The sequence below is a fragment of the Pithys albifrons genome, chromosome 19 (genome assembly GCF_047495875.1).
Source record: "Pithys albifrons albifrons isolate INPA30051 chromosome 19, PitAlb_v1, whole genome shotgun sequence".
Taxonomy (NCBI): domain Eukaryota; kingdom Metazoa; phylum Chordata; class Aves; order Passeriformes; family Thamnophilidae; genus Pithys; species Pithys albifrons.
The window spans coordinates 13,020,164-13,033,330 of NC_092476.1; the positions used below are offsets into that span (position 1 = coordinate 13,020,164).

At 59.6% G+C, this 13,167-nt stretch overlaps 1 protein-coding gene across 1 annotated transcript; it reads right to left on the bottom strand.

Moving 5' to 3' along the window:
* Window positions 1–5,408: 5,408 nt before the first annotated feature.
* Window positions 5,409–11,469, bottom strand: GAL3ST4 (galactose-3-O-sulfotransferase 4). The gene is made up of 5 exons (XM_071573579.1): window positions 11,383–11,469; window positions 10,020–10,165; window positions 8,640–8,886; window positions 7,171–7,404; window positions 5,409–6,644 (listed from the first exon to the last, which is right to left on the bottom strand). Exons 2-5 carry the CDS (start codon window positions 10,115–10,117, stop codon window positions 6,093–6,095), a joined length of 1,131 nt encoding a protein of 376 aa, XP_071429680.1. The 5' UTR covers window positions 10,118–10,165; window positions 11,383–11,469; the 3' UTR covers window positions 5,409–6,092.
* Between the last annotated feature and the right edge of the window lie 1,698 nt (window positions 11,470–13,167).

Here is a 13,167-nt window from a genome sequence, read left to right on the forward strand (position 1 = left end):
GGAACACAATAGTGAAGATCATACAAGGAGGTGAGGAAGCTGATGATGGGAGGAAGATAGTGGGGCCAGGGGTGGTAGAAGCACTACCCAACAAGCAATCCTGCAGACTGCTGCCACTGATGTAATTAATAGATAGCGTTTGGCTACCTCCCGGACATGACCTTGTACTGCGTACTGGCCCTACGTAGTATAATGCATGGCTGATCAATAAGAACACCAGGAGGGGACGAGCTGAGCCACGCCCATCCTTCCAGTGAGCCTGTGTTGGCTCTGCGGGGACGCCCGCTAAGCATGGGTGCCATCCAACTGCTGCCCATCCTGGTAGTTCTGGCCTGTCTGCTCGAGTGAGCATCAGGGATAGGAATTAAGTGCTGAAACATCAACTATTTTCTATCATTTTGTATCCCTTTAAAGAATTTTAAGTATTTTATTTAACTGTCCATTGACTAATAAGAATTTCATACTTTTTATTCTCTCTGGCTGGTTGAAATTGGAAGAGCTGTGGTTTGTAGTCTTTTAATACAGTTATAACTCTTATTCCAGACATGTATCTAAAGGGAATTGTCACAGGAAGTGCTCAGTGTTAGATAAAAGATGTCAATTTCTCTCTAGAAGTCATTTCCCTCAGGGTTTCTTGATCATCTGTTTAAAGATGGGATGTAGTCTCAGAGACTACTTTGTGTTTAGCTGGCTGCCACCTTTTATCTTGAGGCAAAGCTCAATCGTTCTTGGAAGATGCGTGTCCGGGAAATTGCCATTTTTCAGCCCAGAATTGGAGACGAACGAAGACTCCTGCCACAGAAAAGGTGCCAGGACAGAAAGCCATTGCTCCTTTTCTAGTGTTAATGGGGCCCCATCATTGGTACCTGAGAGCCCAAGGCTGCCACCTTTTATGTGGGCGAAAGCTGCATCGTTCTTGGCAGGTGCAGGTCCGGGAAATTGCCATTTTTCAGCCCAGAATTGGAGACAGGAAGGAGAGGAAGCAAGGACAGTGAGGGGATTGGCCTCCGGGCCCCAGGGAAGGCCAAGGACCTCCCCCCAAACTCGGCCCCAGCAGAACGGCGTCGGCAGCGGGGTTGTCCTGCAGCCGGGGCCATGCTGGGCTGGAAGATGCAGCAAAGAGAGGGGCAAAGGGGCACTGACTTCCTCCTCACCTGCCTGGGGCGCTGGGGCATCTTCCTCTTCCTTGCAGCCTCCTCCTCCTCCATCTGGCCAAGCTTTGGGAAAGAGAAGCCCTGGTTTAGGGGAAAAACAAGGTGTGAGCATGTTGGGCTGGTGGTTCTCTCTGCCCAAGTGCATCTCTACAACTCACCAGCCATACTGTATCTATAGAAACCACCAAAACAACCCGCCCAGGAGTTTCTCCTCTCTGTGCTCCACTTTGGGATTATTGGAGTCACCCTGTCCAGGCAGCTGGAGGTCCTGTGTGAATTGGAGATCTGCCCTGATCCAGGGACCCCTCAAGAAAATGGATTTTATCCCTTCTCAGAAAAATCATATGATCTTTGTAAATTTCCTATCAGACTTGCACTAACTTTGTATTTCACATTAATTTTTGATTTTAGCTTGTATCCAAGTTTGTCTAGGCACACTTGGTGGTAACATACATGTAGCAGTTACATTAACTATGCATAGCTTAGACAAAGAGGAAATTAAGCGTGTAGCTGTAGCATGAATTTTCAGAAATAAACCAAAAGCCCTGTAAGAAATAAATCAGAAAACCTATCTAGATTAGAGGCCTGAAGCTGTAACATTGTTTAGTCAAAACGGAAATACAGAGCTGCAGAGATGAGAGCAGCCCAGTCGAGGTGTCCAGAGTCACCCAAAACATGCCGCTTAATTTGAGGCAGGGCCGAGCGCGGCTCTCACCTGCGCCGGGGCCGGGCCGAGCTCCGTTGCCGCCTCATCGGGGTCCGGGCGCTGCCCCTGCGGGGGCGGAGATGTCGCAGGAGACCGCACCGCCCGCTCGGACCAATCAGCGCGCACGGGCGGGGAGAGACGGGCAGAAAGCGGCCAATCGCGATCTGCGCAGGCGATGACGCTATCGCTGCCAGCCACGCCCAGGGGGCCCGGGCTGTTCGCTGCGGGCCGGGGAGGGTGAGGGGGCCGGGCCCGGAGTCCCCGGGGCAGCGCTCGGAGCCTGCGCTTGTCTGCTCAGGCGCTGCCGCAGCGGGAGCAGGGACCGGGCAGGGCTGAGCCGGCACCGCCTTCCTGAGCGCCCCGCACGCACTTCTGCAGCACGAGCCCTTCCCACGGGCTGTGCTTCTGCAGCGCCCGTTCCAGTGCGGGGCCCTGCGGGGCTGTTCCCAGCCGGCTCCGCTCAGCCCTCGGCACCGCGCTGGGGCCGCCCCGCAGCGCCCACCCGGCTCCGCCCGCACAGTTGGACCCTGCGGGGACAGGTGGGGACAGGGCGGGGGAACACAGGGCGGGGCCCAGGGGGCCATTTCTCTCAGGGTTCCGTTTCCGGCCCAAGCTCGGATCATACCGGCACCGAAACACCTCTGAAAACGACGCATTTCTTCGAACCCCAACAAAGGGAATTTTGCAAGTTATTTTTACTTTTTATTCGTTCCTTAGGTCGATTCTTCGTCCCTCCCCCCTCTCCCCGCATCGCCCGCCCCGGGGCGGCTTCACGGGCTGCGGTTCCGCCCATCCCCCGGGAGCTGCCGGGGGTGCCGGAGCCGCGGAAATTGGGATTTTTGCGGCAATATCGGTGGGCTTTGGCTGCGATGGAGGCTCACAGCTGGGACGGTTCTGACTGGCAGACCCACTGCAGCCCCGTGTCGCACCTGTGAGGCTCAATCCTGTCCCCCTTGAGCGCCCCACAGCCTGCACGTCCCTCTGCGAGGTCCTGCTGGAAGCTGCGGGGGCAGGAGGGAGCCCGTGGCAGCGTTGGGGGGGTCTCTCAGGGGACAGGGGTGTGCCCACCCCGACCCCCAGCGCTCCCCCTGGCCCGCCCCGGTCCAGCCTGGAGATGTTCAGCCACGTCCAGCCCATCCCGGGCACAGGCACCAGCACCGAGAGCCCCATCCAGAAGTGCCGTGTGGGTTTCCTCAGGCTTGCATTTAGAGAATCCTGTCTCAGGCAAAGGAGCGGTGTTGACACTGACGTGCCATGGAGGGTCACCCCAAAACAGGCTCTGTCTTCTTCCCAGGACTGAGCCCCACCGATGTCGCCCATGCTCTGCCACAGGCATCCTGGGGCCATGGGCACAGGGTGGGTGGCTGACTCCGGGCTTTTGGGAGCCCCTTGACCATTCCCTGGGCAACATGAACCCATCGAGTGCCACCAGCCCCTCAGGCACCATCAACCCTGCCCGACAGCACCAACTGCAGCCCCAAGGTCTGTCCCATGTCTCCAGGGCCATCAGTCCCCTCACCAGCTCATCCTTGTCCCACGGCATCACCAGCATGGCCCCCAATTCCCACAGTCCTCCCGGCTCTTGTTCCAAGTGCTCATCCCTTTGGATACCCAGTAGCATTTGGTCCTGCCCAGCATCCAGCCCATGGGGCAGAGCCTGCACCCCTTGGGCTCTGGGGACAGACAAAAGGACCCCAGTGCACTGAAGCACCAAAGAGGGGATGGAGGAAGGATCTGACCTGGCTTTCTTGGGGGACAGGGGCATCAAGGGAATCCCCGGGGCACGAGTTACCTCACGGGGGAGCACAGGATCCTCTGTAGATCCCCTAAGGTGCTGTTGAAGCTGGGACAAGGGGGCTGTCCTCTATCTGCCACCCACCAGGACACTGGGAGAGGGGGATGCCCAGCCCTGTCAGGGACACTGGGGGGTGGGAAAGGATACCCAGACCCCTCTGCCACCCTCCCAAACTCACCACACACCATGGGGGACAGTGCCAGCATGGCCCTCAGGGCCCTGAGGATCCAGCTGGGACAGTGAGGGGCTGTGTTGGGGACCCTCTGGGGTACTTGCAAGCCAGATCCTGTGTTCAGGGAAGGGTACAGAAAACCCGGGGAGGCAGGAGCATCTGTCACCCCAGCAAACCCACAAAGGTTGAGGCAGGATGTCCTGGGGCAAAGCACCCTGGCAAGACCTCCCTTGCACAGGAACAGGATGAGCTGGGTGTTCCCGAAAATCCTTCTGCTCCATCTTTTGGGGGTTACAGTTTGGGAGGTGGGACATCTTCGAGAAAAGCCCTTTCTCTTTCAATCTGTGCCTCAGTTTCCCCACCATGAGTAGCTCTTGGGGACACAATGGATGGCATCCCCCCTCCCCCATCATCTCGAGTTCCTCTCCCCCACCAATCTGGGTGGGCCCAGCAGACACAACCCCCGGTACCTGCACCCTGGAGGATGAAGTCTCCCCACAGCCCCTCTTCTGCTTTGTTGATCTAAGGCCATGTAGCTGTCCTGGTCCTCCCTGTCACAGAAGAGCCGGGGTGGGGGCATGGGGGAGGACACAGACCTGGGGGTAGGGACAGGGGACTGTGACATAGAAGATGGGACAGAAAGCCAAAGCCCTGCTGACCACACACACTGGCCCATGGTGGTGTGAACTGGCAGCGATGGCTGAACTCCCTGCCCTGCCATAGCCCCCCAGCTGCTGGGAGGACTCGCCCTGACACCCAGGTGAGGGGGTCAGGGGTTTATCTCTAGAGGAAGGAAAACCGAGGGAAGGGACAAGGAGCCACAGCATGAAGTATAGAGAGGGAGAAACCCCTCCTCGCACCCCCAGAATAGTGCAAACAGAAGATCAGGGTGTTGATCCTGATCTCCAATAGGTGAGAATCAATACAGTACCATGAAAATGAGCATAAAATGAGGGAATTGATCAATAAAACACCATCTCTATCCAAAAAGACAGAGTTTTGTGGAGCTCATGGCCCAGCTTTCCCAGACCTGTGTGTGGTGTAGCATCAGCTCAGCTGGAAGCCCTGGGGCCCCACTTCTCCTGGTCCCTTAATGAAGAGCAATTAATTGGGCCAATTACCCACTGATTCATTAGTCCCTGTGCTACTTTGCTCCTCTGCCAGGCACAGGCCAGCCCAGGCTCACCAGGCTGCAGGGCTGTCGTGTCCTTCTGGGGTTCAGTGCATTGGTTTTATTTGCCCCAGAAAGGGAAAAAGGCTCCAAGTCCCTTTGGCTGAGCAGAAAAGGGGACAAATGTTTGGCAGAAGACTCCAGAAATTGGTTTCCACATCTTGGGAAAAACAAGCCAAACCAGACCGAGTTGAGACCCCCCAGCGACACTTCTGTGCCAGCCCTATGTGAAGCCCTCCCTGGGGTGCTGGAGAATGGCTGGGCAGACTGGGAGCACTGGGAAGGGCCCCAGCTCGGGGCACAGGCCCCAGGGCAGCCCCACGTCACCCCCGGGAGCTCCCGGGCTCCGACAGCTGGGATGGAAGGAGCGCGGGGGCAGCAGGGGAAGGGACGGGGCTGCCGGCGCTGAACGGGACACGAGGGACAGCGGGGGCAGCGAATCCGGCTGGAATGGGCGCAGATTCCCGTCGGGAATGTCGTGAGCGGGCACCAGCCCCGCAGGCGCTGCCGCGCCAGACGCTCCCTGCGCTGCCGCAGCCGCGGCACCTCCCGGCGCAGCCTCTGCATCCCGAACGCTTCGGCCCTGGCCCAGAAGCTGCTGTTGAAGTGCAGGTAGAGCTGCCAGTCCAGGCTGTGCCAGGCACGGAGCTGCTCCAGGTGGGCAGCGCCCAAGGCTCGGGCAGCGCCGTGCCGGGACCGGGAGTTGTGCGCGAAGGAATCTCGGTTTATTATGTCCCAATCCCCCGGTTTTTGGTCCAAAATCCCCGGGGTTTTGTGTTTCGAATCTCGTTTTTTTGTGTCCCAAATCCCTGGTTTTGGGTCTCGTATCTCCCTTCTTTTTGGATTTAGGGGCAAATGCCCAATTCCCGTGGGGATTTGGGGATCGTACCCTTCTTTTTCCAGGTAAATTGAGGCACAAAGTGATTCCCCATTCCCACTGGGATTTTGGGATTCTACGTTTAATTTTTCAGCTAAGCTGAGTCACAGAGACGATTCCAGAGGGGAATTCCCACTGGGATTTGGGGATTGTACCGATACTATTCCAGCCGAACCCAGCCCCAGGGCTGACTTCCGAAGGCATTCCCGGTGGGAATTCACCTGGCCCCGAACTGCACCCGCTCCAGCAGGTCCTTGTACTGCAGCTCAGGCATGGCCATGCGCAGGCACAATTCCCGCATTCCCGGCTCCAGCCCATCCCGCAGCGCGAATCCCAGCACGCTGTCCCCGCCGGGGGGCTGGAATGGGCGCAGATTCCCGTCAGGAATGTCGTGGGCGGGCACCGGCCCCGCCCCCCGGAGGCACTGCCGCGCCAGGCGCTCCCTGCGCTGCCGCAGCCGCGACACCTCCCGGCGCAGCCTCTGCATCCCGAACGCTTCGGCCCTGGCCCAGAAGCTGCTGTTGAAGTGCAGGTAGAGCTGCCAGTCCAGGTTGTGCCAGGCACGGAGCTGCTCCGCGTGAGCAGCGCCCGAGGCTCGGGCAGCGCCGTGCCGGGACCGGGAATTGTGCGCGAAAGAATCCACGGAGCCCTCGGGCCAGCACAGCGCGTCCCGGAGCAGCACCAGCGACTCGTCGAAGTGCTCGGCCACAAGGACCAGCGGGAAGGTGCGGTCCAGGAATGCCAGGGAGGCCTGGATCTCCTGGGAATTCTGGGGGCAAAGGGTTGTGTCCCCAGTCTCTGTGTTTGTGTCCCCAGTCCCTGTTTCTGTGTCCCCAGTCCCTGTGTTCCTCCAGCAGCACTAGCAGCAAGGTGTGGTCCAGGAATGCCAGGGAGGCCTGGATCTCCTGGGGGGCAAAGTGTTGTCCCAAATCCCTGTTTCTGCGTCCCAGATCTCTGGAGTTCTGTGTACCAAAACCCCATTTCTGTGTCCCCAATCCCTGTGTCCCTCCAGCAGCACAAGGGAGAAGGGTCAGTCCAGGAATGCCAGGGAGTAGTAGATCTCCTGGGAATTTGGGGGGGGGGGGGGGGGGGGGCGAAAATCCCTGTTTTCTGTGTCCCCAATCCCTGGGTTTGTGTCTCCAATCCATTTTTTGTGTCCCCAATTCCTGTTTTGTGTGTCCCAAATCCCTGGGTTTTTGGTTCCCAAATGCGTTGGTTTGTGTCCGAATCCCTGTTTTTTGGCTCCCAAATCCCCGTTTCTGTGTCCCAAACCCTCATTGTGCCCCCTTGCCCACCTTGGGCCGGTCGGGCAGGCCGAAGTCGAACCAGAGCAGGTTCCTGGCGAAGTGGTTGCCGCGCTCCCCATAGCGGTAGAAGCGCGTTGGCTGTGCCAGGAACTGCCCCAGGGACGGGGAATTGCGGAATGCGGCCGCGGCCCCGCGGAAGTACCGGAACGAGGACTCCCCCAGCGAGGCGGGATCCCGCACGATGGAGAAGTAGAACGAGTCGTTGGGCATCACCTTCTGGACCTGAGGGGGGAGGGGTGTCGAGGGCAAATAAGGGGTTTGGGGGGGGAAAGTACCCCTTCGGGGCTACAAATTCACTCAGTGAGCAAGAAATCCCCCTCAGAGCACAATGAAGGAGTCGTTGGGCATCACCTTTTGCACCTGCCGGGGCACAGCGGGGGGGGAGAGGGGAAAAAATACACTACATGAGGCTGCAAATAGCCTGAGCACACAATAAATAACACCCAAAACACAATTAATCCTCCAGAGCACAGTGAAGGAGTCGCTGGGCATCACCTTCTGCACCTGGGGGACAATGGAGGTTTGGGAGGAAAAATACACCCCATGGAGCTGCAAATAACCCTACACCCCAATAAATCCCCTCAGATCCCAATAAATCCCCCCAGAGCACAATGGATCTGTCGCTGGGCATCATCACCTTCTGCACCTGCAGGGGCAGATCCAGGGACTGGGGGGGGGATAATACACCCCATGGGGCTGCAAATAACCCCAAACCACAGTAAATCCCCCCAGAGCACAATAGATCTGTTTTTGGGCATCACCTTCTGCACCTGCGGGGGCAGAGCTGGGACTGGGGGGTGTGAAGAGGGGTGTGGAGAGGGGTGTGGAGGGGAGGGAATACCTCCCTGGAGGTCCAAATAACCCTCAAATCACAGTAACTCCCCCCAGAGCATGATAAATCCCCCGACACCAAGAAATCCCCACAACTGTAACAAATCCACCCAAATCCCACCCAAATCAGAGGAAACCGCCCCCCCCAGGCCACAATGAAGGAGTTTTTTGGCATCACCTTCTGCACCTGCAGGGGAAAAGCTGGGGTTTGGAAGAGACAAAATACCCCCCCAGGACTGCAAATAGTCCCAGACACCAAAAGATAATTCCCAAGCCACAATAAATACCCTCAGACCCCAAGAAATCCCACTCAAATCACAATAAATCCCCCCAGAGCACAGTGAAGGAGTCGTTGGGCATCACCTTCTGCACCTGCGGGGGCACAGCTGGGGTTGGGGGGGAGGGGGAGGAATGTAATCCCTGGGGCTGCAAATAACCCCAAAGAGCAAGAAATACACCCAGAGCACAATAAATCCCCTCAAACCACAATGAATCTCCCCCAACCCCCCCCGACCCCAATTAATCCCCAATAAACCCCCCCGAGCCCAATAAACACCCAATAACCCCCCAAAGACCCCAATAAGACCCCCCCCCCAGACCCCAATTAATCCCCAATAAATGCCCACCTCGGGCAGGTTGAAGCGCATGTGGTGGCACAGGATGTCGAAGGGGGCTCCCTCCGGGTACCCCCTGACCCGGGGGGCACGGAAGGGCAAGGGGTACCCGAACTGGTAGCGGTGGGGGAGGGCAAAGCGCAGCCCCCGCCCATGCCCGAAGCGGTGCAGGACATTCACGATGCTGCTGCCCCCCGTCTTGTGGGTCTTGAGGAACACCACGTGGGTGTGGGGCTGGCACGGGGGGGCTGGGGGTGGCCTGGGGGTACAGGGGGGTTGGCACCCTCGGGTGTGCCCCCAAAGCCCCCCCAATCCCCCCACATCCCCACTGAAACCCATCTCAGCCCCAAGTTTGGAGATTTGGGACTCCCTGAAAGTTGAGGACCCCCCTCCTGAGACCCCCAAGGGGTTGGAGACCCCCATCCTGAGACCCCCAGTGGGTCGGGGACCCCCATGCTGACACATCCAAGGCACTCAGAACCCCCATGCTGGGATCCCCAAAGAGTTGGGGGACCACCAGACTTGGACCCCCAAGGGGCTGAGGACCTCCACTCCTTGAGGAACACCATGTGCATGTGGGGCTGGCACGGAGGGGCCAAGGGCAGCCTGGGGGGCACAGGGGGGTGGGCACCCTCGAGTGTGCCCCCAAAGGCCCCCCAGATTCCTAGTAAAATCCCCCAAATCCCCACAAACCCCAACCTGTCTCAATCCTAAATATGAGGATTTAGGGCCACCTGAAAGTTGAGGATCCCCGTGCTGGGACCCCCATTGGGTTTAGGACCCCCATATTGGGACTCCAAAGGGGTTGGAGACCCTCCTATGTCCCCCCATATCCCTACTAAAACCCCCCAAATCCCCACTGAAACCTGCCTATCTCAGCCCCACGTTTGGGCATTTGGGGGACCCCCATCCTGGCACTCCCAAAGCACTCAGGACCCCCATCCTGGAACCCTCTGAAAGTTGAGGACCCCCACCTTGGGACCCCCAAGGGGTTGGGGACCCCCATCCTTGGACTCCCTAATGGGTTGGGGACCCCCATGCTGGGACCATCGAGGCATTAGGAACAGCAGACTTGGACCCTCGAGGGGTTGGGGACCCCCAAACTGAGACCCCTAAGGGTTTGGGGACCCTCATGCTGTGACCCCCCCCAGCCCCTCCCGTTGCAATTTTAGGGTCCCCCGGGATGCCCCCCCAGCCCCTCCCATTGGGATCTTGGGGTCCCCCGGGACCACCCAGGACCCCACAGCAATTTTGAGGGTCTCCAAATTCGCGGGGGGATAGTGTCTCCTGAGCCACCCTTGGCCCCTCCATGGGAATTTTGGGGTCCCCCGGGACCACCCTGGCCCTTCCCACAGCAATTTTGGGGGTCCCCAAATTCGGGGAAGGTCTCACCTGTGCCAGAAGGGCCCCCCCAGGAGCTGGAGGGTGAAGCCGATGGTGACAAAGACTCCCAGAGCCACCCCGAGTGCCTGGAGCCGGGGGGGCTTCATCCTCGGGGGGGGGGGGGCACGGGGGGGCACGGCGGGGGGGTGAGCGGCCTGGGGGGGGCACAGGGGGGTCACCCCAAACCGCGGGGGGGACACAGGGTAGGGTCACCGGTATGGGGGGGCACAGGGGGATCACCAGCCTGGGGTGGGCACAGGGGGGTTACCCCAAATCGCGGGGAGGGCACATAGGGGGATCACCAGCCTGGGAGGGACACGGGGGAGTCACTGGGAGGGCACGGGGGGGGGGGGTCACCCCAAAACCGCGTGGGGGGGAAAAGCCCCAGGATCACCGTGAGCCACGTCTGGGACCCCTCAACCCCCGTGGCCCCGCGGGGATCCTCCTGGTCCCTCCACCCCATTCCCTCCAGTCCTGGGACCCCCCTGTCACCCCCTCCAGTCCCATGTCCCCCCCAGGACCCCCCTATTTCCTCACAGTCCCGTGTCCCCCCCGAGACCGCCCTGTCCCCCCCAGTCCCTGTCCCAGGACCCCTCTGTCCCCGCCAGTCCCGTGTCCCCTCCATGTCCCCCCTGTCCCTGTCCCAGGACCCCTCTGTTCCCTCCCAGTCCCATGTCCCCTCCAGGACCCCTCTTTCCCCCTTAGGACGCCCCTGTCCCTCCAGTCCCGTGACCCGTGATCCCTCTGGGATCCCCAAGTCCCCCTATCCCACTGCCCCTCATGTCCCCCCATCCCACTGCACCCCATGTCCCCCCATCCCGGTGCCCTCCCATGTCCGCTCCATTTCCGTTCCCCGTCCCCCCCCCCCCCCCCAAATTCCCAGTTTCCTCCCATCCTACTTTTCCCTCCCATCCCAGTTTTCCCCCATCCTGGTTTCCCAGTTTCCACCCCACCATCCCTATTTCCCCCCCATTCCCGGTTCCCCCCCCCATTCTCGATTTCCTCCCATCCCGGTTTTCCCCCCGATTCCCAGTTCCTCCCCCACCCCCACCCCCATCTCAGTGTCCCCCCTCATTCCCGTTTTTCCCTCCCATTCCCGATATGCCCCCCCTTCTCAGTTTCCCCCCATCCCAGTTTCTCCTCCCCCATTCCCACTGTGCTCCTCCTATTCCCGTTCCCCCCCCCCCCCCCATTCCCGATGTCTACTCCTATTCCCGATGTGCCCCCCCCCCATTCCCGCTTTTCACCCCATCCCTGTTTCCCCCTCTCCCATTCCCGGTTTCCTCTCCCCCCCATTCCCAGTTTCACCTCTCATCCCAGCTTCCCCCCCCGTTCCCGGTTTCCCACCATCCCGCCGGCCCCCCGCCCTCACCGCGGCCTCGGGATTGCTCCTTCAGCGGCGCCACATCCCGAGGCTCTCCCGCAATCCCGAACTTCCCGACGTTCCCGACGTTCCCGATCCTTCTTTTTCGTGCTCCGCAAACTTTTTCCCCTTTGTCTCCCGCCCCGCCCCCCGCCCCGGTCCCGGGACAGCCCCCGCGCCCCCGTCCGTGCACGGCGGGATAGGGATCGGGAATGGGAATGGGAATGGTGCCGGGAAGGGGATAAGACCGGGAGAGGAAACGGGGCGGCACCCGCGCCCCCGTCCGGGCACGGCGGGATCGGGATCGGGATCGGGATCGGGATCGGGATCGGGATCGGGATCGGGATCGGGATCGGGAATGGGGCCGGGAAGGGGATGGGACCGGGAGAGGAAAGGGGGCGGCCCCCGCGCCCCCGTCCGGGCACGGCGGGATCGGGGTCGGGAATGGGATTGGGATCAGGAATGGGATTGGGATCAGGAATGGGAACGGGATCGGGAATGGGGAGCGGGAGTGGGATTGGGACCAAGAATGGGACTGGGAGCAGGAATGGGAAAAGGACCAAAACAATACAAAGCTATGGGGACCTTGGTTATAGGGGGCTATGGGGACCCCTATCTATAGGGGGCTATGGGGACCCCCAGGCCATACAGGGATGCCTAAGCTATAGGGGTCCCCCCAATCCATAGGGGAACCCCACTCTCCAAACCCCGTCTCTATAGGGGGTCTCTGAGGACCCCCTGTCTATAGAAGCCCCACAGTCCATAAGTGACCTCCCAGTCCATAGGGGACTCCTGAGCCCATACATGACCCCCCCAATCCATAGGAGAGCCCCCAATCCATAGGTGATCCCCAGTCTATAGGTGACCCCCACTTAGGGGTCTCTATAGGGACCCCCAATATATAGGTGACCCCCCAATTCATAGGGGATCCTCATTTAGGGGTCTCTATGGGGACCCCCAATCTATAGGTGACCCCCAATCCGTAAGGTCCCCCCCAATCCAAAGGGGACCTCTAATCCATAGGTGACCCCATGCAGGGGTCTCTATAAGGTGACACCCCAGTCTATAGGGAGGGTCCTGGGGGGAATTGAGGGGGATTGGGAGGGTCTTTAGGGGAATTGGGGGTTCCCAGGAGGGGATTTGTGGGCTCTTGGGAGGAACTGGGGGGCTCTGGGGGGAAATCGGGGGGTCCTGGGGGGGATTTGGGGGCTCTGGGGGGTCTCTGGGGAAGGGGGGAATTGGGGGATTTTGGGAGGATTTGGGGGGTCCTGGGGGGGAACTAGGGAGCAATTGGGGGGGATTTGGAGGGGCTATGTGAGGTCCTGGGGGAAATGCCCAAACAGTGATGATTTGGGCTGTAATTGCAGTAATTAAGTCCCAAATGAGTTCAGGGCTCAGAGGGATCAGTTATGGCTCTGGAATGTGTTTGGTGCCATAAATATTTCTGTGTTTTGAACTCCCAAAAACGTCATTCCTGGAGGGAATTGGCCCAAAAGAACCCAAACCCCTCAAATTCTGGACTGGGAGGGGCAGGAAAAGCAGATTGGGAATGGGGGAGGGGGAAACTGGGAAAACTGGGAATGGGGAATGGGGGAAAGTGGCAATTGGGGAAACTGGGAAACTGGGGATGGGCAATGGGGGAAATTGGGAATTGGGGAAACTGGGAATTGCGGAGTGGGAAACTGGGAAAACTGTGAATTGGGAATGGGGGGAATTGGGGAGTGTGAAAATTGGGAACGGGGGAGTGGGAAACTGGGAAAACTGGGAATGGGGAATGGGGGAAACTGGGAATTG

Excerpts from the sequence above, each read along its gene's own strand:
- GAL3ST4 (XM_071573579.1), bottom strand. The coding sequence starts at position 10,117 with ATGAAGCCCCCCCGGCTCCAGGCACTCGGGGTGGCTCTGGGAGTCTTT. Across the intron at positions 8,887-10,019 it reads GGGGGGCCCTTCTGGCACAG|GCCACCCCCAGCCCCCCCGT; the intron begins GTGAGACCTTCC and ends CTGTACCCCCAG. Across the intron at positions 6,645-7,170 it reads GCCTGCCCGACCGGCCCAAG|AATTCCCAGGAGATCCAGGC; the intron begins GTGGGCAAGGGG and ends CTTTGCCCCCAG.